Below are 25,619 nucleotides of genomic sequence, written 5' to 3' on the forward strand. Positions count from 1 at the left end.
AATATGGATAATTTATATCATCTTCTCGCACTTTTCTAACAAAATTTGCAGGAAAAAAAATACATGGAAAAAGAGAAGAAACAAGAAATAAAAGTCCAGGAAGGAGGATGTATCCATGACAACTTCACAAAAAACTACACAAAGTCAAGAGATACAAAGTTATGGCAAATTGTTACCAAGATTTCATGACAAATTTTCATGTCAATTTCTCACCAAGATTGCATGATAAATTGCCATGTCAAATTCTCATCAAGGATATACTATTATATTGATATTCTCTTGCAATTTCTCACCAAATCTTTGTAGGAATTCTCCTATAAATAGGCACAGTTTATAGAAGAAAAAGAACCCATCTTTCATCATATTTGCATCCAATAGTGAAGAGGACACAAGAGCTAGTCTTGGTGTCTCTCTTGGCTCTTTCTTGTAGTAAAAAATATTATCTTAGTCTTTATTTCTATTTAGTTTTCTACTCCATAATGGGTAAGTTTCGTTGGTTGGGATACTAGATGAAACTTGATGGAGTTATTATACATCTTTATTTTATTATCTTCTTATGTTGGGATTTTCTATTTATCATCTTTATACACCAAGGTATTTGATATTAATTATATCTATTATTGGATTTAATTATATCTCTTTACAAAAATCCTTATCTTGTTAATTTATTTCTTATTCGGGAGAAGAGAACGATTTAAACAAGTTTATTGATTTAAATGATCTTTATCTTATTTCTTTTAGTCCTAATTCTCGTAGAGGGATTAACTCAAATAAGGTTATTGATTGAAATGATCTTTAATTATCTTATTTCTTTCAGTCCTAATTCTCACGGGGGGATTGACTCAAATAAGTTTATTGATTTAAGGGTTCTTTGTCTTATCTTTCATTCCTAATTCTCACGGAGGGATTGACTCAAATAAGTTTATTGATTTAGCAAAAGCTAATCGAAAGAGGCTTTTGTTTATTTGTTGTAATCATCTAAGATAATTCTTGTTTGAAGCCATTACTTTAATTAGTTAACTACACTAATTACTTTAATTAGTTAACTACACTTTCAAGACTTTTGAACAACTCTCTTTTCATCAATTTGATCTTCTCAAATAGTAACAAAAATAATACAAATCTGTAGCCTAGGTGGTTACAATCTCTGTGGGACGATATCTTAAACTTTATTATAATTTAACAGAGTACGAGTAGAAAATACCTATGCACATTGATCTCGTCAGTGCTTAACATTTTCCCCTCCAACGATGAATGAAACATTGCATAACCTGGTGAGTATAGGAAAACGAAAACAATATTTAAGTCTTTCCAATAATTAGCCATATTCAGAGCACCAATTTCAATATCCATAAACCCATGCTTACAAAGGAATTAATGAATTACGGTACAAGTTTTTAATTGTAATAAACCAATATATTAATAATAAGTTATGGAAATGAAAAGTTGTGAATTATGAAGGCTGCTATATAACAATCCGTGGGTAGTAATTTATTGCATCCAAGAAATCCTCAGACCCAAATAATAAAGATTTCATTAGAGAAAAGAGAGACACCAACCATAGGGAGCACTAAATTTTCTTGAACGTTTGCTACTTGATGATAAATTTAAACATGATTATTAGATAATTAACTATCGATTTGTAGTATTGTTATTCTCTCAATATCTTTCGACTTATGTAATTATCTTACTTTTTCATGTGAAAAGGTATGCAACATTTTATTCGGATTTGTTTTTCTATTACTTTTTTTATATGTATAATGTACTTTTCCTTATAAATTTGTTTTTTTTTTGTTCTTCTGCATGTCTCACATTTTTTTTTTGGTATTAAAAGTATTTTACATCTTTACAACTAAATTTATATTAAAAAAGATTCTCGCGGACAAATTAACTAGTTATAATAAAAAGAAAAGTAAGTAAGTTTGAAGAGGTAATGACACTTAATTATGAGCACCCAAAAAAGAAAGAGGACAAAGACTTCTATTTATTACAAAATAGAGTGACAAAAAAAAAAGGAATTTTAAAAGGAAAAAAAGCGCTCGGTGACGCTAGTTTTGGTGAAGGGACGAAGATTGACCGATGACATAAAGTGTTTGGACAAAATTGATAAAATAAAAGACAAAAAAGAACCGGTCAACGTTCATTGGAAATTACTCATCTCAAAAAATAAATAAAATAATTAATGATAGAAGTCATTTTCCAACAAAATATTTTCAATTAGGAGGTTGTTCCGATCGATAAACATCAAATGCTAAAAATTACTTTTTTTAAATTTTGTAACCGAATTCATGAATGTTATATAACTAAAAAAATAATAATCACATATCATAACAACAAATAATATTTAACTAAAAATAATCAGCTAATACGTTTGATATAAAAAAAATAAATATAAATTGAGGTGAAACGTGAAATAATTCGCATTAAAAGTTCTATTTTCTCTCTATCAATCAAAACACGATACGACAAAGAGCGAGACTAAATTCCAGAAAACACGGGTTTGGCGTCGACCCGTCTATTAAAACGGCCTTTTTAGAATCTCAGGTTATATTCCGCTCCTCTCACTCACCACTTGCCTCATTCTCTCTACTTCAACTTCCTTCTCTTCCCGCCTACTGTTTCTTCATCAATCCCTCAATAAAATTGGCGATAAAACCCTAGTTTTCTTTCTTTGTTCCTGGAATGGTGTTATTATCACTATAGACGAATACGATCACTGATATGGCTAATATTGTGACGTCCAGAGATATTCAGGACATCGTCACCAAACTCTCATCAGATAAAGCAAAATCGCGAGAAGTATAACACACTTAATATTTATTTTTTATCTATTTGTATAGATTTTTTCGGAATTTAACGTTCAAGAAATCGAATTAAACAACTGAATTCAAGCACTAAAGCTGAAGTAATTTTGACTTGAAAATTGACTAAAGAATCTGAATATGAGTGAACAACGTTATTAAATTGACTAATTGGTTTTGATTTTTTTTTTTGTCAAAACAGGAAGGGATTAAGTTGTTAAATGCGTGGTTAGAAGAAGGCCAAAGGTCTGTTGAGTTCTGTAGATACATTGGAGAGAAGACCGCGAAGCTTAAACCAGGTGAAATTCCTCATTGTGAGTATAAATTTAACATGTTCTTTGCTATGTACGGGTACTTGATACATATATTTGAGAGGGTGTTTTAATTAGAGGGAAACTTACATAAATATACCCTTTGGCCATCTAGTTTACCAAACATGGCTGGAATATACACTACTTATAAACTTCGGCTGTATAGGTAGTGTATAGGTATGTATATTATATGTATAGTTAATATAAACTATACCCTACATATACACTATGTACATATTTTGTAAACTAGATGGCTGAATGGTATTTGGCTGTAATTTTCCCTTAATTTTATGCAGCGGAGACATGGCCGTTTCTTGTTACATTGCTTACTAAATGTGTGTCCCTGGAGATATCTGGGAGCAAAAAGCGTTTGCCAAAGTTGAATTTTGCAAAAACTCTTCGGACTGTTGTCCAACGAGCAGAAGATGCTAAATTTTCAGGTACTATGTACTATAATTATATATTTGTTCTCATTGTCAATTCTGCCTGCTAGTCTCTGTAGAATCTTTAGGCTGTTTCTGTTTTTTTATTTTTTTTATTTTATAACCGGTAACTTGAAGGTTGTTTCTGTTTTATTTCTTGTGAAAGTGAATACACAGAATATATGTGTTTGCTTTGTTCCCGTGGAGAGATTTTCAAATGGGAACTGCATTTTCCACATAGATTGTATTTGTCTGCCGATATAAACTCGAATAAAGAAATGAAGCAACACATAGATTAGTCTGCCTTCTGCCCCAGCCACCCCAACAGCTCAAACTGTTAGTTCATGTCTCTGAATTTTCAAGGCATGAGTAATAAGCATGAGAAACCACTATCTTCTCGTCTCTAACTATCCCAGACATGTGTGCACTGGTGTAACTATTAGAATAGATAGTTTCTCGGTAAGTGTTATGAGTATTAGAATATTGCAATGTGTGCACCGCATTCTCTTTGATAAACGTTCATGCTTGTCTTTGGTTACTTTTGGTGGCACTCAAGCTCTTTGTTCATTTTGTTAACTTTGGAAGGTAACTCACCCACATCCTTGCATGTATGCCAGCAAAATAAGATTGCACTGTGGAAAGTTTCATATCACAATGGAATCTTTGAAGTTGCATGAACCTAAAATCTCAAACTACCATTCCTTCAACGTAGACTTGGTGGAACCTAGAGGAGTTTGTTCTATATGCTTTTTTACTGTTAAGATGAAAGGTCAATATTGTCTTGTGATGTTAAGTTTTTTCAAGTAAAGTGTAATTATATTGAAAAAGGGTAAGCTTCTGTATACAAGAGGTAGACAAGAAAAAGTAGGGAATCTGTTAAAAGGTATGATTACCTAAGAAAAGATTCCCAATTTTCTGTACAAATACGAACCTCATGCGTGCACCAAAATGACATTAAAAGCTGGAGGCTATTCCTCAAATGTATAATGATCAAGCTCTTTCCTTTCAAAAGCTCTCCTATTTCTCTCCCTACATCCTGTCCTATTCACGCCCAACGCCTTCTCATTCGTCCTCTGAAGGCCCAGCTAAATAGTGCATCCGTCATAGTATCCGATATGGTCCATTTTATCCTCGACCATCTTCAAAGCTCCCACTTCAGTTGTGAAGCTACCTGACAATGTAGTAAGATATGATTCACGTCGTCTCCTGACTGTTTACACATGAAGCGGCAACTAACATATGTAATCGTCTTCTTTCTCAAGTTTTCAACCACCAGAATTGCACAACCACTAACCAAGCAAAAAACATACCTTTTGTGGTATTATTCATACACCAAAATGATGAAATTGTTTCATATGTTTGTTATGTCTGGCAGGCAAAGATATGCCTCTTCTACCTGTGGCAAAATTGCTTTTCAATCATGTCTGGGATGTCTTAAAGGATACTCCTAGTTTTCAATCCGAGTATGGAACTATTTTACGGCATCTTTTGGCAGTGAGATCTTACCGTTTTCACATGAGGAAGCGGGTTTACTGTTGTAAGTAAGCAAGTATCTTTTAGTTTTTCTGGTTCAAGATAGAGGTGCCTATAATCTGATATTCCAATTTCTCTCTTAATTACAGTTTTCGTGATAATCTGCAGGTTTGGTGCTTCTATACATAGAAAAGGTAGAAACAAGTTTAAAGGAAAAAAGTGATGGGCAAATAAATCCAAGGGAGGAGGTCTTTCGCTGCATCACGACACTTCATTCTCTTCTTGAAAATCCCCCTGGAGATTTTCCTGATACCCTTCAAGAGGATATTGTCAAGGGTTTTATTGGAATTTTTTCTTATGTAAGGTGAGAAATATTCAGGTCCTCATGCCTTTTGTTCTTTTCCTCTATTTTTGCCCACTGCTGGCCTTAGTTTTTTTTTTTGGTTCACATTCCACTTATCTCTTTACTTATTGTGGTTTAGGGATGAAGGGAAAATTTCACGCAAGCTAATCGAGTGCATTAACATATATTTGCTGAAGGATGGCCCAAATTTGGGTTCTAAATCTCTCGAAATTCATGATGCTCTGCAGCATTTTGTCTTCCGATGTTGGTTGACAACTCATGATCGTGGCTTAAAGGTTTACAATTTTATGAGATGCAGTACTTCATGCCTATACCTATGCATCGGACATGGATTTCTAATGCCCACCTCTTCTTTTATAGGATTCACTTGTTCTTTATGCGAAGCTACAACTAAATTTGACGAGAGATCTTGCTGATGGGAGCTCTTTACTAGAACAACTTCAGGATGTACTAGGGAAGGAATTAGATCAAATAAGCAGTTGCACCATCAATTTACCCTGGTTAGTACTGTTCCAAATGTGTAGTGTAACTGTACCAAGCTGCCTGTGTAGAAAGCTCAACTTGAGGTCATCAATCTATTTTTGGTGTCATAGATGATCGGTAAACATGCTTGGTGGGTTTTCAAATATTCATGGACAAAAAGTTGTACCCCCCCAAATGTTCATAGCTCACCTTCTTCTGTCCAATCTCCACATTCTTGTCTTAGCACTCATCTAATGGTCCTCCATTCCGAGATTCCTTCAAATCTTCAAACGTTCCCAAATCTGAGGCCATCTCAATAACGGTGAAGTGATAATCAAAAGCTAGAGTGCATTTCATCTTCAGCTCTCAAGTTCTTTTTCTTTTTATGAAGCTCTCAAGTTCTTTTTTCTTTTGCTATTATTTCCATCTGAAATCTGTTTCTGCAAATCCACCAACCGATCTGAATCTGCAAACTCACCAACTCATTATGATCATTTGTTTCTCGTCTTTATTCATTTTTGATGTCTGATTTTTGTTCAATTTTTCTAATATGAAGAATGAGCTCCTTTGCTTTGATATTATGATTACCTCTTATTCTGAAGGACCTCATAGATGAACTTCTATTTGAGTTATGAGCTTGCTCGTCATGGCATCTTGGGTTCAGACGATAATTGCTGAGTTGAATACCGATAACTCAGCTCGGCTCCATAAATTTACATTGTGACAAGTTGCCATATTTGAATTTGTTAAATTATCAGATCTTATGATTTTCTTCTTGTTGTCTTGATGATGTGCCCTTCTGTACAGGAAAGACACAACCAGGGATGACAAATGTGGAAGCTTGACAAGCTCTCAGTGTGGTCTTATGGAGCTTGCAGCACTTGTCTTTTGCCGGGTAGTTGTTCGTTAATTTATTTTTGTTTCAATATTGTGATCAATAATGACACTCACTTTTAACTGTTCTCTCAATCTTATTTCTTGTGAAATTGAGTCAGATATCTCTTGGTGCTTCTATAATACTGGCATTATCATAGATTTTTGCAAGGTTGATATCTCTATATCAGATTCTGCGCTTGTGGATCTGCACATTTTTTTTGTTAACTTAAACAGGAATCTATATCATTATCAATTCTTAACAACTGTAAGCAGTCGAGGTAAATAGGATGGCCTACTAACTTTGTGATTATGATTATCAGGCATGTGTCAGCACACCTATAGCTTCATCATCTGAGAAACGACTTAGAAGGGAGCATGTTGTAGTCCAGATAAGGGAAAGACTCTCAAGGGGAAAGTGGCCGTGGTATGTTCTCTTGTGTGCTTTCCTAGTCTTTGCCTCTAGCTATCTATATAGTGAGTGACATAAAGTATCGGTATTGCAACTTTGCAAGTGTAGTACTTGGAAGGAGACCTTCCTGTAATTGCTACATGAGGTTTTGTGGTCTATTGATAGTTTAATAATCAAAGTAGAAAGTTAATTCTTTGTTCCATGATTCGTCATATCAGTTACGGAAGAGCATTTAATGAGACAAGTTTGTTAGTAAAACATACCTTATGATTTTTCCTCTTTTATCTGTTGTTTATATGCATTATTTATTTATTTATTTATGTCTATGCATTATCTGACATCTATTCTGCTATTTCCTCAAGATATTTTTGGAGAAAGCCTCTCGAATACTTCATAATTTCCATAACTTTGTTTCTGGTCTGTGTCATTCTCCTCTCATGCTGAGGTGGTGGGTAGAGAGAAGAAAAGTACAATTGTTGAAAGAGTCTTCACATTGATAGGGGGAAGGAAGCTTATTATTCTTGTTATGCCCTTGCTATTTTGTACACTGTTGAGCACTGCCCAAAGAATGCATTCAGACATGTCTGGTAGCATCAACTTTTGAGGTCATGGATATTCCAATTGACCTGTTCGCTATAAATATGTATGCAATTTATTGGTAGCACGATCAACTTAATTCTTGAGACATTCCTTAAATTTGTAAAGTTATTTCTCGTAATGTTTGGGCAACAGGCATGCAGCTTTCTGTTACCTCATCCACAATTATTATGGTCGCATAAAGAAGGATCTGATGATCTATTGGTTTGAAGGTATATGTGCAAGTTTTGAGAGGTTAGTTTTTGGGTCCATGTTGCAGATGCTTTGAATTTTTTTTTTTTGGGGGGTTATGTGTGTTGTACCTAATGGATCTAGTGTCCTGTAAGGCATTTAGTAATATTGTCGTGGCTAACTCCTGTAATAATTTTAGAGCTCTTTGCTTTTCAATCCCATAGATGAGTCAGTTTAAACTGCGGCTCTGGCAATCTTTGTTTTCTTTTCAGGATAATAAATGATGCAAACATGGAACATAGTTATGGAGGTCTCCTGTGGACATTGAGGTGTGTTCTGCCTGATGTTAGTCGATATATTAGCTTTATTGCATTGCACTGGACATGTGGCACTGACTAGTCTTCTACTATATTGTGTTACTTCCATTTACAGTTGGTGATTTCTAACTTTGATGATACTGCTCCATAGATTCTGCACTAGAATGCTAATATTTAGGAGTAATTTATTTCATTTTTCACATTTTCTTCTCAACTCTACTCTCAACCTATCTAGGAGTCTTCAAGGACTTTCTTTGATGCTGCTGTTTCCTGTTCCAGCACTGCAAACATCTTCGGAGTTGTCATCCACAGTGAATGGGGTAATACTCTTTTCTTTCCAAATATGTTGACATATTCAAGTTTTGACACTTTGATGTTCTCTTGTGCAAGTAATTTCATAGACCTGTTTGGTCTTTTGCTGTTAAGTATGGAGAATTTTTTGTTGCCCTACAGTTAAACCTGTCAAACGGGTTGAACCGGCCTGGAACCTACTTGCCCAACCGGCCGGTTGCCAGGTAAAAAACCGTCTATGGCCAACGGTTACCGATTAACCGGGGCCGGTTAGCCGGTTGGGTTTTTACAACCCGTAACCAGTTTGATTTCAAAAAACCGGTTAGCCGGTTCAACGGCTATATTATTATTATTGTTATTTTTTTAAATAAATTATTAAACTGTGGAGCACCGGTGCTCCACAGTGTAAAATATATTTTTTTAAATTTTTTTGCTTGAATCCGGATTTTACACATAAATTAACACTATAGTTTATTAGTTTGTATATATATATATATATAAGTTTTATATATACCTATGGTTATAAGTATTAAGAAACTGAAGATTGTATATTATAAGTGTAGTATATGTAATATAGATAGTATACTTTTTATTTTCAAGTATATTTTTAACTTAAGTATATTTATATATGTTATGTATATATTCCAAATGTGTGTATGTATATATATATATATATATATATATATTTTAAGTTATATGTATTATAACTTAAGTTTATATATTTACTAACAACTTATGAGTATTATAACATTCAAGATTGTAGGTATATATTTACTAACAACTTATGACGACAAGGTCTTTCGAATGTGGTCGCTAAATTTAGGTCTTGACTATATTTGTAGGTTGAAACAGGTTGGCGTATGATATGGAACTGTGTCATTGGTGGTCTGCCGACATTCAGTACTTTTACAGCAGTTGTAAGTTGTGACTTTATGGATCTTCTGAAGATGGAATCCTGTTTCTTTATCTAGTATCGAGGTGTTATATAATAGAAGTAGCGTGGCTCACTTTACCAAGTCATCTTTACTCAAATATATTGATATGGAATCACAACCTCTCCCCTCACTAAAAGCTTCTCAAAAAAGAGTATGAAATCATAACTATGATGGAGGTCAAAATTTTTTGGTTCAGCCTGATATGCATCTCATTTGCGGAACTTAATTGTTTTGATGACGTAACCTTATGCGACATTTCTATCCAAAAGTACTTTAATTATGAACATGTGTTTCGTTAATGAACCCTTCAAAGTTTCGTTTAAGAAAAATTGAACTGCTGCCACCCGGGCATTTGGATGCAAGTTCTCAACAAGAGAAAAAAGAAAGGAAAAGTGATGCAAATAACAGGTATCAGAACAGACTGGCTTCAACAGATCTTCAGTCTGAACAACTGGTGGGAGAAAAACAAGCAAGTAAAATGTTTTCTGTTAAAACTATATCTGATTTTTAATTTGACTGCAAGCAGTTTTTTCTTGGGAATAGAAATAAGTGTAAGACAAGTTATTAGGCTACTTGTTTACTTTCTTGTTTCCGTGTATGTGCAGGTGGATGCTGCATTAATGCTACTTAGAAACTTAATACTCACTGTGAGCACTATTCTTTTGCAGACTTGATATTTTATTGACTTATTTCTGCTGGAAATTTTTCGGAGTTCTTCCTCTTGTAGTAAGTAGCTTTATCAGTACGTTAATGTCTTTGCGTCATTGTTTCTTTTAGGATACAGCGAATGCATATCTTGTGCCCCAGGACCTGTGGGATCTTCGATTAGTTAAACGCGTGCCGTCAATGTAAGTATTTTTTGCTTTTCATAATTACATGTGAATTAGTATATGAGCCTGTTGTATAGAGGATTTATTATTTCTTTTTCTTGACATTCATTATTTCGTTTTGGTGCACCAATGAGGTTCCTTGTTGTATAGAAGATTGGGTGTCTTTCGTAGAAAACCATCACTTTTTGTAGATTTTTTCCTTTTTGGTATACCTCTTGTATGTGTATACGGGCTCTGCCCATTCTTTTTTAATAATTTTTTTACATTGTCAAAAAAAAGTTATTCATTCTTAGTATTCAATAGACTAGTCTCTCTTCTTTTATGTCCTCTGAGATTTTTTTTTTTTGATTAAGTAAACGTATTTTCATTCATAAACATGGCCAAACTGGCCATATAACAGGGGTATACCAAAAAGTAAAGAATCTACAAAAATATGATTCTCTACGAACTCCACCCAATCATCTATATAACAGGGAACTTTCTGTTTACACCAAAGGAAAATAAGGGATCGGAAACTACTACCCAACTGAGAGAAACTCGACTCTACTCCTTCAAAAGCTCTCCTATTTCTCTCTCTCCAGACAACCCACATTAACGCAAGAGGAAACACACTCCAAGCCCTTCGTTTTCTCCTCCTTCTCCGGCTCTTCCAACTGAACATCAGCTCTTTCACAGTTTTTGGCATTGCCCATGAAGTGCCAAACCACCTAAACATATCCCACCCTCAGAGATTATATGATTATTCTATGATATGTGTTTTAAGTAGTTTGATCACTTACGAAACTTCTTACTTGAAATATTTTACTTGTTACACTTTTAGATCTGCACTGGTTTTGATATCTCCTCATCTTTCCTCTTTGATCTTCAGATCTGTTTTGTGCTTCATTTCATGTTACTTTTCCAGGAAAGGCTACCAAGTAAGTACTCCTTTAATAAGTTCATTCTGATTTTGCTTTATATTCCTTTATGGTTTTCCAACAAGGGTTGGGAAAGAACTACATCCAAAGCGTTTGATAAAAGCATGTTGGTAAACACAATTCTTGAGATTATTCATCTTGCTCTTTTGGTGGATGCACTAAGATGATGTTTTAACTCTGCAGATATATCTTTTAGTTTCTGGATTACTGGCATTTCTTAAATGTTTTGATGGTGGACATTCCTTTCTTTATCCACTCTTCAAAGTGCATCTAAGAGTTGTCTCCTCACTGATTTAGAGAAAAAGGAAAGCTGCTATTCCATCTTTACTAGTTTTATATTCTCTAAAAAGTTATACGATGATGGCTTCTTTTTTGAAAAGTCAACATCTAAAAACAAATTAGTCTATTTATTGTATCAGCGCCAAGGATTTTATAATTTCTGATACTTTAGCACCGAGGATTTTAATTCTACTTTTGATAAGTTAGCACGAAGGGTTTTATACAAGGTAAAACTACATTTGCAGATGAAACTTCCAAAAGATGAACCATCTAATGGGAAAGAATAGATGACAAAAGTTTGATTTATATGTTCCTTATCAAAAAACAAAAACAAATCAAGAGTTTGATATATCTGCAGAAACCTTTTAATACTAATTGTGAAAGATGACTTGTTATATGCTATACCAAATTTTGCTTATCCTTGAAGTCTCTCATTTTAGGCTAACAAAATGATAAGCTTATCCTTGAAGTCTCTCATTTTAGGCTAACAAAATGATAACAGCCATGATGAAACTAGTAAAGATGGAATAGCAGCTTTCCTTTTTCTCTAACTCCAACTTTTAACATTCTGACAATTTTTACTGATCTTTTTCCATGGTCGGTGGTTTGTATAGTTCTGCTTTATTGTGCTTTGGTGATGTATTTGGAAAGTAACTTGCTTATGCATCTTCTTTTATTTCCGACTTTTAAAATATTATCTTATTTTCTCCTTTTTATGCAGGGTGATCTTAGAGACACTTTATATTTGAGGCAAAATCTTTTGAGAGCTGTTTTGGCTTTTCCTTTCTGGAAGGTTTGTTTATGATATACTGTTGTATGTGATTATCAATTTTTTTGGATATAGTAATAATTTATTGATGTTTACAAGTAGTATACCAATGGTAAGGAACCTATATAAAAATATTGTTCTCCAGTTTCTAGAAAAGACAACTAATCATCTATACAAATAGAAAGGTTGAGATCTTATGGCACTTCTCTCTCTGAGGGGATTCACTGCTTTTGAGATAACCTTCTGCTGCCTGAATTCTTGGAGCCAAATGGGTATCCCTCTCTGATCTCTCTTTTGCCCATACTCTGTTGCTTTTCACTTGGGTTCTTGCAACCTCCTTCGACAGCCCTGTCCTCTTGCCCAAAACAGAGAAAAAACATGGGTAAAACTAGATATCCCTGCGCTTAACCCTCTTTATTGTTAAGGAATTCGGTTGGAGAGCCATTTATTAATCCCTAGAACCTGACTGAAAACATGCAAAAATTTATCATGCTGTCCACTTGGCAACAAAACCCTTCTTTCTCATAATAAACTCCAGAAAGCCCTAGTTAAAATGGTAATATGCTCCCTCAAAATCAAGTGTACTTGAAATTCCAGGATCCTCTCCTTCCAATCTGAAGTCAATCCACTCATTGAAAATCAACGGGCCATCAAGATATTGCTCTAAGAGTCTCAAGAAATTATTGCACAATGATGTTGCATGTTCTTTGCAAAAGCATAAGGTATTTTGTTTAATTGAGGTGTGGTGGTTTCTCATGTAGGAATGTTCAATGTTGAATAAACAGCTGGTTGCTATATTGCCAACAGCTGTTTATGCTCTCTGTACTGGTGGTACTCCATTGGATAAAGGACTTTCCCCATCACACTATGTTCCTGAAACAGTGAATGACGTGAAGGTATATATTGTTGTTTTGAGATAACTTTATGCTAAAACCTATACTGGTTCTCATGAATATTGTTAAGTTGACTAAGATGTTGAAATACTTATTGTTATAGGTCGAAGATCACACACATGAAAGTGTGCATGACCTTTATGAATGCTCTGTTGAAGTTCTTGCAAAGATTGGCCAGGAATCTGATCTGGAGGTGTTACACTTTTTTATCGTGTTTTCTTCTCTTTGTGGTCAAAGTACTTCATCTTAATCGACTTTTAACTTGTTTCAGGACATTCAATCACCTCGTTGCCAAAGTATACGTCTTCCCCGACAGATCAGAGATCCACTTTGTCACGAAGTCGAAAATCACATTCTTGAAATTATTAAAGATGAAGAACACGAAAGGATGCTTCTATCTGATGTCATCTTCCTCTGTGCTATTTTATCGAACTTCATGTATTGTTCATATAGTACGAGGTCTGTCCTTTTCGATTTAATGTTCATCTGTGAATACATTGATTTCCATACTGGTATATCATTGGCATGCTTTTTTTGCCCTCTGCTTTTAAGTTTCATCTCCTGCTTGCAATGGAATGCCTTCATTAATCCCTTTGTTTGTGTTACACTTCATGTGCTGTTCACTCTTAGGATAGGAGAAGAAACTGTGCGTTGCCTTGCCGCTCTGAGTCAATACGTGTCGAAGTTGTTGGATCGAGCTTCTTCTATCTTAGAGAAGAGTTATGACGACCTAGTTTGTGCTTTGTTGGGTTCAAGGTCAATATTTGACGCAATTGGCACCATTCATGTGTCCTTTGAAAGTTTTCTATGCTCCCCATTGTTTAAGGAAATGCAAACTGACAACAGCATAGATGTACTAGCTGCAGTAATTCAATCTGTGGAGAGGCTTCTGAACGTTCTTGCTAAACTGTATGAAGGATCATTAAGTTGTGGCAGTAATATTCATTCAAATAGGGGCGACCTTGACTCTTCTGCTTCTATTTCTAGTCAAGATTCTCGTCCAGTAAATAGCCGTACTAGTATGATCATGGACATGGAGTTGGATGTGAACACTGGTTCTAAGGATACTGATGCTGTGAACATTGGGGGAAAAGCTACTGCCAATATATTGGCTTCATCTCTAAATCAGAGAATGGAAGTCATATCGATCATCACAAAATTCTTTTCAGCTTTACCATTTCATACATGGGATGTCATGTTTGCGTTCATGGAGAAAGAAAGTGATCCAAGGGTAATAATCCTATTGGAGCCATCTGTTCTGGAATTGTTTCTTGATGATACTGCATTTGTTGAATATTTTGCTGACTTCTTATTTTTTATTAGGTCCTGCAATTAATCATACACGGTCTTTGTCAACATCCTCATTGGTCTTCTAGCAGAAAGTTCTTAAACTTGGTAATGTGGTCCTCTGATGTTACTTTGTCTTTGTTACTAGAAGTTATTAATGCTTTGTAAACTCTGATAATTACTTAATTCTTCTTCTCTCTACAGGTTACATCCTTAAATGATTTCCTAGACATACAGGCAAATCTTAAGGCCCAGTCTCTGAATGTGCTAGCTGCCATCTGCAGTTTGTTGGAGAGTCTTTTATCCTGTGATGGTGCTGCTAAGTACAAAAAGAGGACTCTGTCATGGGAAAAATTGTCTGAAGAGGTATAATTGGTTTATCTGCGTACTACATGGTGCTAATTGCTAAATGTAGTTCTAGTTAAACCAAGCTATGTACTCGAAAGGAAGTTCCATTTATATAACATGGTTCTTAGAGTTCTTTCCTGCAGTGTACACTGGTAGTGCTTATCCCGTTGTAAGCTTTTATCGTCTTAAGGCTTTTTCAGATTGTATAGTATGTCAGAACTCCAATCTGAATAATCGTGTACTTCGTATCGAGTCCACAGGATAAAGTGAAATAGTCAATCCGGGTATCTTTTATAGGAAGATGGACATCTTTAGCAAATAGTTCACAAACTTACAATCGGTCACAACAAGGATTCTGGAACTAGCTCTGCTGTTACACGGTTAAATTGCTTTTAAGTTCCCTAAGATTTTTATAGTTAGTTACTGACTTGATAAACTTAAAGCTTTAACAAATTTCTGTGTTGCTGAACCAGGATTTTGTTGAGAGAAGCTTACTTGATACATCTTACTAATCATTTCCCATTAAATCTCTCCCTTATGGGACATCCGATAAAATTGGAGCGATATGTATTCCTATTAAATCATTATAGAGTATATTTGTGTCAGGATTCTCACTGCAATTTATACCCCCTAATCTGGTTTATCGAGAATGGAATCCTCTGGAACCCTGTCCGAACGAAGGGCTTCCTCTATTTTAAGCTCTGTCTGGAATTGGGTCTCAATTATTGATTCAAAAGTATAATCGGGCACGGGAGCATAAAAGTAGAAGAAAAGAAAATCCCAGTCCAGTAAAAGAAAAAGCTGAAGGATAGTGCTCTAGTCAATGCAATTTAAACATTGGTCAGCATGAAGTGGAGGAATATCTATCAAAGATAACCTGCCAAAACTTCCTCCTGACAAAATGCTGTTGTTATTTTAATATATATATTTTTTTTGTTCTTCTGAAATATTTGCTCTTTTATGGTCCAAGGGTTATATATTTTCCACCAACATCACTAGATCTGTGATGCAGCTTAACTCCTTACTCATGTATAGTCTTAGTATAATTCTTTTTCAATCGGGAGGAAAGCTGTTTCCTTAATGTTGGTTGCATTTCTCTCCTTTCTTGAACAAAAGAATCTCTTTTCTTGTTCTTAACACAACTTTCCCAATTTGCATGTCCTGTGAAATGCGGTTGTAGGGCTTGATTTCTCTTGGAGACCTGGTGAACAAAATTGCAGACAACGACCTCTTTGATTGGGTTGGCCGGACTAAGCTTATTGATTGCATTTGCAATTTCATTTTAGTGGATCCTCAAATTGGTCAGGTATCACCTTCTAAAATTTTTGATAAAGAAAGATTGGAACGAGATCACTTTTCCTTTTTATCTGGTTTCTTTTGGATTTCTGATCGACAAAAACATCATTCTCTTTCATGACACCTGCTTCAAATTTGAACAGTCTATGATTGAGAAGCTGTTGCTGATGCTTCGTGATCCTGATTATCGAGTTAGGTTATGCTTTGCTCAACGGGTTGGTGTGCTTTTCCAAACCTGGGATGGTCATTTTGAACTGTTCCAGGACATATGGTACGATGCTTAGTTTTTCTTTTGCTTTTTGGTGCATTATTACCTTTTTAAGTCTGTCAAAACTAACTGCTTGGCCAGAGATAATTATCCTAATAAATCCAAAGTGAAATAGCATGATCATCACACAGTTAATCATATTTTTACGTAGAATTCTTTGAAATTTACTCAAAAGTTGAATATGCATATTTAGAAGTTGAAGTTACACTTTTTTTAACCGAAAAAACACGGAATATCCATGTATAGAAGTTGAAGTTGCACTTTCTTTCAATTGTAAGTGTTGTGAAAGGGTCATAGATCCAACCCAAAACTTTAATCAAATAGGTGGAGTAGCCCAAGACCTTATAAACTCATTGGAAATTTCTGACACAAGTAATTCTAGATGTTATATATTTTAACACCACCCGACTTGGTTGTAGGGATTACACACTGGGTATGTTGGTGTTGTTCTTACAATGTTGAGTGTAATTTTTAAGAGAGTTCAGTTACTGGTGTAAAGAACAGTCAATAGGCTGAAGAGGGGGTTTGGAGTCAAGATGGTACACTTAGAAGTGGGCTTGACGCAAATTTAGTGATTCAGTGTTGAGTTGAGAGTGATGCCTAGAGAGAGAAGAGTTGTAATAATGGCCTTACTAGTAGAAAAATGGGTTTACAAAAGTTTGACTTTGATATCATATAGAAGAATATGAGCATCCAATTGAAAACTTTAAGACAATGGGGAAATTTCAGAAATGTAGAATTCGCCGACTTACATTGCAAAAATATAGCCCAAAAACACTTTTATACAAAAGACAGGTACATTATGTATATAGGTGTATGAAAGCATATATTGTGTAGGTATATACACTAAAAGATATTATTATACAATATGATACACGAAAATACGCACTTATACACATTTATACACAATTATATAATATTGTATGAGTGGGTATAAACATAAATCTGAACTGGCTTTGAATAAGAATTGTCCTTTTATACAAGACAGATACATTATGTATATAGGTGTATAAAAATGTGTAATAGTGTATAAGAGGGGTGTATACACCCATATACACTATTATACAATATTATATACTATTATTCACTCACTACCCCTGCACCTACCAGTTTCTCCACCTCCGGCGACTTCCCCACCGCCGGTAACTTCATCTCTGCCACCGCCAATACGGAGCTGTCTTCCATCACAATAACTGAAAATGCAGACATTTGACCCGTCTCTAAGTCGGATCTCCATGAAGGAACTAGCCGACGTGACCCTAGATATCTTTCTAGAACTCATCATGGGCGATGGAAGTTTCGGGATGGTGTACAAAGCGAAGCTCAACTCCGGCATCTCGTCGCTGTTAAAAAGCTCTCCGCCGATGCTTTCCAAGGAGTTTCGGGCCGAGATGGGAACCCTAACCGAGAGAGTGCTGGGTCATTTTTTGTAGGATATAAAAATATGGGTCAATTTTGGTCATTGTTACCCTAATTTAACGTCATCCGACTTGGTTGTAGGGTTTACACACTGGGTATGTTGTTGCAATGTTGAGTGTAATTTTTAAGAGAGTTCAGTAAACTTGTGGGTAGGACTGGTGTAAAGAACAGTCAAGAGGCTGAAGAGGGGGTTTGGAGTTGAGATAGTAACACTTAGAAGTGGGCTTGATGCAAAGTTAGTGATTCAGGGTTGAGTTGAGAGTGATGCCTAGAGAGAGAAGAGTTGTAATGATGGCCTTACTAGTAGAAAAATGGGTATACAGAAGTTTGACTCTGATATCATGTAAAAGAATATGAGCATCCAGTTGAAAACTTTAAGACAATGTGTGGAGTTGCCCAAGCCCAATAAATTCCTTTCTGGAAACCCTTACGCACTATTTTATGTCTTTAACAAGTGCTCTGGAGGTGATATTGTGGTCTGAAATTTGTGAAAACCGGAAGAAGAATGAGCAATTCAATGAATGAAAAGGGTACTAGAGAAGCAGTGGAGGACCCTTTTTTTTTTTTTTTTTTTTTTTTTTTTTTTTTTTTCTGTTTCATTAGCATACTGGTAATTCTTGATCATTCTAATTTACTTTCAGCAATTTCCCTTCCCAACATCTTTCATCCTATTTTGCCTCTAATAATCTGGTCTTTGGAGTTGCATTGTGAGCATTTACCACGAAAACATCCACTACCTCTTTTACAACGTTTCAGTTTTTAGGTTTATATTTTCTTTATACCATTGTCTTTTTACAATTGTTGATCTTTTTTCCTCTTCTGTTAGCATTTAAGTTCTTGAAAGTTTAGCATTTCAATTATGCACCTGAAATTTTTCTGTCCAGTTCAAATTTTGGCACAAAGCTTGTGACTTGCTCCAGAGAGAAACTGGTGATGGCGAAGGAGGTTTTAGCTGCTGGTCCTCAGCCTCGTACCATATTAGAAACAACAATTGTAACCCTGGCTCACCTTGCGCTGCACAGTGAAAAGATTGAATTGGAGGTATTCTCGAGGCTGTTTTTTCTTGAATTAACCAAATTATATCTGTCTAATTTGTTGTTTTGCAGGCTGTTTTTATGGTATGTGCTATTGCTGCAATTAACCCTTGTTTGAGGTAATCAATTGTCATTACTTGGTCATGCTTTCCTGGGAGATCACTTGTTTCTTATATCATCATCTTTTCAGGAAACTTGTTATTGCTGCCCTTGATAATCTATCAAGGGAGTTAAAGTATACTTCTAGGTCAAAGGTATGAATAAATCTCTGATAGTCTTTGCCTATGTTGGTTAAAGTGCGTAGGCAATCCGCCTTATAATACCTGATCAAGAAGTGTGAGATTGTCAACTTGCTTTGTCTTTAAATCATTTTTCTCTCTGGCACAATCTTGACTGTTTGCAGTATATGGAAGAATTTATGGCGTCAATCCTCTTTAGTTGGGTTGCTACTGGTGTAAGTTTAGCTGCTCTTCTCGAGGTAATGTGTGGGTTCTTTCTAAACCATATCAACAATCTGTTGTGACCTGAATAGCTGACATATTAATTATATGTCACGCCAGGCAAGAGATCTGTTTGTCTTCAATGTAGAGCCTATCAATTTCATTCAGTCCTGCTGCCGTTGGCTTCTTCCATCTTTAATCTTGCATGGTGACATCTCTAACATGAATTGGATTGCGAAGGTTGGAGTTTCTTTAGTCATTTTTCATTCAGCTACAAATTTTAAGTTAGTGATATACTTGTATGATTTCTCAAATATTTGTATGGTGCTTACGCTAAAAGTTACATGCTTCCTCATGGTGCTTACGCTAAAAGTTAAATGCTTCCTCTGTCGAATATTCTCAGCTTTTAGTTACTGTTCTGTTCCATACCTGAAATTTCTATATTTTCATCTTTCGCAGGTTACTTGTGAGCCTCTTGCTGAAATGATTAAGAAACACTTTGTGGATATTTTCTCTGTTTGTATTGCGTTACATTGCAGTAAGAAGGTTGGTTGGGAGAAGGGATCAGTTATACTTGAAAGTTCAATTCTGGATGTTGCCAAAATATCTGAAATTGAAAGAGACAAGCTTATAAAGACACACATGGTATAGATCTCCTTAACATACATTCGATTTGACATTACCATGATTTATCTGAAATGAGGTCTGTACTACGAGGAAGTTGCTGGAATTTATCTTCTTGTGTAGAGACTTGCTCACATGAACCTCACTTCTGACTGCATAAGTTCGGCATAATATCTTTTTATCTATATAGCAGTGGCTCATAAGGAGTCTTTCTCTTTCACCGAAAAAATCAATCTTCTTTCCCAAGTTTTTTCTAAATAATTCCACCATATGTTTATGCAGGTTTCAATCGTCAATACTATTTTCTCTCTTGCTTCAACAGCTGCAGACCCTGTTCTTCCTTTATTCTCCAAGGAGACAATTGCACGTGCAATTATGACCGTTGTGGATGGATTCTTGGAGATGTGCAGTCTCTTCTCTCGGTCATTTTTTTAATCTTATGTTGTTGTTGGCATGTTTTCTCTAAATTTTCTTTTACTGCCTTCTTGCAGAGATGACTCTTGTAAATGTTTTGGCCTTGTTGACAAGATTAACATCTTCCGACCTGATCGAGTATTTACGGTACTGCTTGCACTTTATATATATATATATATTTCTTATGCGAACTTTTTTTTTGACTATTAAGTCTTACCTAATAACTACTGGTGGGCAGTTTCTAAATATTTCATATTGCTATGCAGTTTATAATAGAGATGCATTACAAAGTTGCTGCAGCTGGTCATTTCAGGCACAAATCTGATAGGCTTGCTGGGATTGAAGTGCTTATTGATGTATTAGGGCATCGAGTTGCAGTTCCTAGTACTGCCAGGTAAGTTTAAATTGGTGGATTACGCCTCTGCTTAGGGGGACAGTGTTTCATGGTGAGGACAAATTCGTGTCCCTTTCTCTTGTAAGCTGTGAACAAGCTGAGACGGTCATCTGAGAAATGCAATAGCCTTTTATTTCTTGGTGTTAGACTGGAATTTCAAATCTTGATTATGGAGTTCCCCGTTTTCTTCTTATGTTTTGTTCGGTAGAGCTGTTTGTTTAATTGAGACATATGGATCGTTAATGTTAGGAATCTATCCAAACTTAAACTTGTTTCGTACTTTGAATTAAAATACGATGCATTTTCATTATGGACTGAGTGAAATTGTCTGAGCTTTTGTTTGTCCTCAATTTTATTTACAACACATGGCTGATCCGAGGTGGTATTTGTATGTTATAGTTGTGTGCTTCCCTGCATTGCATAGGTAGTGCTACGTTTGCTTGATTTTTATAAAAAATTTATTCCATGCTTAGAGGATTTCGCATCTAACATTATTGTTTTTCCAGTTATCTCCTCAACTTGATTGGTCAATGCTTGGACCTTGAAGCTTTGCTGGACCAGTGTTGCCGAATGATTTCTTCATTGCTAAAAATTTTCAAAATCAAGCAATTGGAAGGAACCACTATTGTCCTAGGAGAACAGCTTCAGGTTGATGTCACTGAGGCTCTTATTCTGCTATTTATCTAGATTATTTACACCTTTTTTAACCTTTTGCCATTTCATCCGTACAGTTCTTAATCTCCAAGTTGGTAGTGTGTTGCATTCCTTCTGAGTCTAGTTCCAAACTGTCAGCCGCCACATCATCTGAAGTTCTGTCACTGCTCCGCCAACTTACCTTGGACTCTGACCCGTCTCTACATGAGTACATTAAAGTATGCATTTATGGTATTCTTATTACCTGTAAAGTTTGGACCATCATAGTGCCTGAATAGCCCGTGCAATACTCATTGGCCGTACTAATTACTGTGTGTTACTTCAGGAACTAGAGCCCTTCCCTAACCTCGACTTATTTCATGATATACGGATGTTTCATGAGGAACTATGCCAAAATTACTCGCCTATGGAGCACTTGTTAATCGTAAGTAGCCACTCGGAACTTCAATGACCAGTCTGATGACCTTTGATTTTGTTATTCATAATGCTTAGTTTCATTTACCAAATTTGGCTGTTCAGTTAGGGAAACGATCTCGCTACCTTCCTCCAAGATTACTTCTCTGGAGGTAATTTTTCTTTTACAGCCTCTACTTTTCATATAATTTCCTTGCTTGTCTCATCAATTGCGATCCTTTTAAACAGGACTTGGTTATGTGGACTAAGTTTGAGTTCTGTATTCTTTTTTTTTTTCTGCACGTCTAAGTAGGTGAATAGAGCATCGATCGCTTGCTAATAAAGAACTTAGTTTTAAATTAGAAGTAATAAAGTGAACTCAATGGGGCATATTGATGTATCTATACTGTTGATAAAAGTTTCAATGTGCTTTCAGTGTGTTGTGAATGTAATTAAGTATTTAAAAGTGTGTTGTCTCTAAAAACTTAAGCCTTTAGATGAGATGGTCATAGACTTCAACATGGTATCAGACTTCAACATGCCCAAAACCATATAAGGAGTCCGTTTTCCCATCTCCCAAACAATGTGGGATTCCAACACCTCCCCGCATGCCCAGGACTGGACATCTGGAGCCTACACAGTATAAGAGTGGGGACCCAACATCGAAAACATGAATTGGGACGGGTCTGGCTTTGATATCATGATAAAGAAACGGACCTTGGACCTAACTCAACCCCAAAAGCTAGCTCACGAGTAGGGGATTGCCCAAGACCATATAAGGAGTCTGTGTTCCCATCCCACAAACGATGTGAAATTCCAATAGGCAACACCTACATCCACATACTGCCTCCTGCTCCCCCCCCCCCCCCCCCCCCCCTCTCTCTCTCACACACAACAACAATAAGTATGTCTCGATCTCAAACAAGTGGGGGTCGGCTGTATGAATCCTCACAAACCATGTTTCTCCATTTAAACTCTTATCCCCTTGCAGAGTACCTTTTACCCCTTAGAAGTTCGGTTTGATAACTGTATTCTTTAAAACTTTGATTTGATAACTGTGGTTTTGATTGATTGGTTTTAAGACCAGGAAGGTGCGAATGTTTTCCGTGATAAGGTAAATAATTTTATTAATGGTTTAGGGGGAAAAGCAGCCATCGACCGCTGTTGGGTCTCCAGATCCAGCCTTCTGTGAGCCCAGCTCCCCCCCCCCCCCCCCCAAACACACACACACCCGCCCACCCACCACAACCAAAGTGGGGGACTTGCATATGGATCACGACTCAGTTCCGAGCCTTGGGGGCTGCTTGTCTACTTCAAATTTCGCTCAATTTTTGGCGCCAGGACAAGAAGGTTCCGACTGGTCTCCTCTTTCTGTGAGTTGAGAGTCGGTCGGCTCTTTTGGTATACGGCTTGTGTACGGGGTTTTCCCCTAATTGTCAATAAAATTATTTACCTTATCCCAAAAAAAAAAAAAAAGTCAGTCGGCTCTTTTGTTTCCTGTTGTTTCAAACCATTATGATTAGCGAACTCAGTTCTTCCTATCCCTCCAACTCGGTTCAGTAATCTACAGTAGTTTCATGTTGCTTTCTTTGCCCAGTCTGTTACAGTACTTCCGGCAACCTATGTCCACGTTTTGCAGCCACTCTTCTTCCCACCCACCTCCTTTTCCTCTCCCCCTCCTAACTAAACCCTTGCCCTTCCACCTCCCACGACAGAAACACCGGTTGAAATTCAATGGCTAGCCATGTTCTATTACGAGGTGGCAAATTTGACCCATAAATGTGTAATCCGCCCGACCTGACGGGTTGGGTCAATTTTATTTTCTAAACGGGTCAATTTGGGTCATAACCCAAGCTGACCCATCTTTTAGGCGGGTCAGTTTGGGCTGCTCAATGGGTCAATTATCAACCCGTGAGGTAGCCTAAATATTTTAGCTTCAGCTTTTCATCTGCTTATCGTTTCCTAAAGGCAAAAGCGGATCAATTTTGACTAGCAACTTCATTGAATATATTGGTATTTGATTTTTTCTTATACTACAAAAGACATCACTTTAACTGGAAAACAATTACTTTGTGATTGTTTTTTAATTCTTTGTGGTATCGTTTAACCCAGTAAATTGCTTTCTTCAGCTTCTTTGCATGTGAGTCCCTTCATTTTTATAAGACTAGTAATTTTACAAAAGCCCTTCACATGTTACTTTTCAAGTGTCTTGGGTCTATTAACCAAGGGACTGGCGAGATTGATGATGACGTCACACACTGTATCGGGGCAGGGTGGATGAAATGGAGGCTAGCATCCGGAGTGTTGTGTGACAAGAAGGTGCCTCCAAAACTTAAAGGCAAGTTCTATTGAGCGGTGGTTAGACCAACTATGTTGTATGGAGCGGAGTGTTGGCCAGTCAAGAACTCTCATGTTCAGAAGATTAAAGTTGCGAAAATGAGGATGTTGTGATGGATGTGCGGGCATACTAGGAGAGATAGGATTAGAATGAAGATATTTGGGACAAAGTGGGAGTGGCCTCGGTGGATGATAAGATGTAGGAAACGAGGCTGAGATGGGTTGGTCATGTATAGAGGAGATGCATGGATGTCCAGTCCGGAGGTGTGAGAGGTTGGCTATGGACGGTTTCAGGAGAGGGAGGGGTAGGCCGAAGAAGTATTGGGGGGAGGTGATTAGCAGGACATGGCGAAGGTACAACTTACTGAGGACCTGACCTTCGATAGGAGGCTATGAAGGTCACGGATTAGGGTAAAAGGTTAGTAGGTAGCCGTGCGCTGCACTACTTAGTAGGCCCATAGTGGGAGTCGTAGTGTTATTTTCTTGACCTTTGACTTCTGTTACATTCTGTTATTTCTTGGACTGCAATTAGTCCATTTGTATATCGACTGTAGTTACTGCCTTTTCATCATGCTATATCATGCTTTTTACCTTATGTATTTACTGCCTCTTTTTCATGCTTGCTTTATAATGGCTTTTTCGCTTTCCTTATTTTCATTTTCAAACTGCTTTGATCTATTTGTTTTTATCTAACCTTTTTATCAAGTTTTCTCTTGAGCCGAGGGTCTTTCGGAAACAGACTCTCTATCTTCCAAGGTAGAGGTAAGGTCTGTGTACACACTACCCTTCCCAGACCCCACATTGTGGGATTTCACTGGGTATGTTGTTGTTGTATTTGGTCTTCAAAATGTTCATCATCTTCTTCGTTGAACTCAACTTCAAAATCGATCCGATCCACCTTAATCCAGCTTCAAAGCACTCCAAAATTAAAATACAACTTCACAATGATGCTAAGAACAATAATCTGAATCACCCACTTCAAAATGAGCAACAAGTTATAGATCGAAATTCAAAATCTCCATTAGAGGTTCATCCGAGCTTCAATAGTGTTCAACAGATTTTAAAACCATATTTTTTTTTTCTTATCAATATTCAGCTCTCTTACTATGAGTTCTAAGTTTAAAGTACACCACCAATCAGATTTAAGCTCAAAATCGCACGTTTACTAAAATCAAATTTATCTACTGATTTGGAGGCTCAAGGATTTCGAGTCTGTTTGGGGTTCTGTTTAAAGTTGTAAGTTGCTGAATCTTTGAGTATAACCATCTTTGAGGTCGTTTTGGTTTGACCTAATTTGATTTAGTTGTTGTTTTGCTGAATAAGATGGAAGAAAAATTTGAAGGAAACCATTAAAACTCCATTTTTGAAGCTGAAGGATTTCAGATCTCGATTCAAAATTTGAGAACTAAAGTTTGTAGGTTACCCATTGTTAAAATCATTTGGGAAATCATTTGTTGTACATAGGTTTAGATTTACTTACTAATTTGGGGATGCATTAAAGGAAAATTATAATCACCACTTGAGGGTTTGAAAAAGCTTGAAGAATACCCAAATGGGTCTGTTGTGAATCCATAAGAATTGAGGGTGTTTTCCT

At 36.3% G+C, this 25,619-nt stretch overlaps 1 protein-coding gene across 6 annotated transcripts in view; it reads left to right on the forward strand.

The window, feature by feature from the left end:
- The first annotated feature begins 2,503 nt into the window (after positions 1-2,503).
- Positions 2,504-25,619, forward strand: part of LOC132632655 (serine/threonine-protein kinase ATM) — a 59,393-nt gene continuing 36,277 nt past the window's right edge. For 2 of the 6 annotated variants that reach the window (XM_060348671.1, XM_060348674.1), the window contains exons 1-38: positions 2,517-2,799; positions 3,004-3,115; positions 3,409-3,552; positions 4,910-5,071; positions 5,176-5,371; positions 5,490-5,646; positions 5,732-5,871; positions 6,641-6,728; positions 7,030-7,133; positions 7,851-7,949; positions 8,159-8,215; positions 8,439-8,523; positions 9,337-9,411; positions 10,035-10,076; positions 10,207-10,277; positions 11,128-11,176; positions 12,177-12,248; positions 12,986-13,120; positions 13,221-13,310; positions 13,389-13,576; positions 13,748-14,348; positions 14,441-14,512; positions 14,609-14,770; positions 15,933-16,058; positions 16,192-16,319; positions 18,620-18,776; positions 18,842-18,888; positions 18,960-19,023; positions 19,173-19,247; positions 19,330-19,449; positions 19,669-19,854; positions 20,116-20,237; positions 20,325-20,394; positions 20,514-20,641; positions 21,148-21,289; positions 21,373-21,513; positions 21,621-21,719; positions 21,815-21,861. In XM_060348671.1, coding sequence (XP_060204654.1) covers positions 2,722-2,799; positions 3,004-3,115; positions 3,409-3,552; positions 4,910-5,071; positions 5,176-5,371; positions 5,490-5,646; positions 5,732-5,871; positions 6,641-6,728; positions 7,030-7,133; positions 7,851-7,949; positions 8,159-8,215; positions 8,439-8,523; positions 9,337-9,411; positions 10,035-10,076; positions 10,207-10,277; positions 11,128-11,176; positions 12,177-12,248; positions 12,986-13,120; positions 13,221-13,310; positions 13,389-13,576; positions 13,748-14,348; positions 14,441-14,512; positions 14,609-14,770; positions 15,933-16,058; positions 16,192-16,319; positions 18,620-18,776; positions 18,842-18,888; positions 18,960-19,023; positions 19,173-19,247; positions 19,330-19,449; positions 19,669-19,854; positions 20,116-20,237; positions 20,325-20,394; positions 20,514-20,641; positions 21,148-21,289; positions 21,373-21,513; positions 21,621-21,719; positions 21,815-21,861 — 4,631 coding nt within the window. In that variant the 5' untranslated portion in view covers positions 2,517-2,721. Of the gene's footprint in view, positions 2,800-3,003; positions 3,116-3,408; positions 3,553-4,909; positions 5,072-5,175; positions 5,372-5,489; positions 5,647-5,731; positions 5,872-6,640; positions 6,729-7,029; positions 7,134-7,850; positions 7,950-8,158; positions 8,216-8,438; positions 8,524-9,336; positions 9,412-9,482; positions 9,903-10,034; positions 10,077-10,206; positions 10,278-11,127; positions 11,177-12,176; positions 12,249-12,985; positions 13,121-13,220; positions 13,311-13,388; positions 13,577-13,747; positions 14,349-14,440; positions 14,513-14,608; positions 14,771-15,932; positions 16,059-16,191; positions 16,320-18,619; positions 18,777-18,841; positions 18,889-18,959; positions 19,024-19,172; positions 19,248-19,329; positions 19,450-19,668; positions 19,855-20,115; positions 20,238-20,324; positions 20,395-20,513; positions 20,642-21,147; positions 21,290-21,372; positions 21,514-21,620; positions 21,720-21,814; positions 21,862-25,619 lie in introns of those variants that run through there. The other 4 variants (XM_060348675.1, XM_060348670.1, XM_060348673.1 and 1 more) reach the window with 4 other exon arrangements.

This window comes from Lycium barbarum, chromosome 3 (assembly GCF_019175385.1).
Source record: "Lycium barbarum isolate Lr01 chromosome 3, ASM1917538v2, whole genome shotgun sequence".
NCBI classification, from domain to species: domain Eukaryota; kingdom Viridiplantae; phylum Streptophyta; class Magnoliopsida; order Solanales; family Solanaceae; genus Lycium; species Lycium barbarum.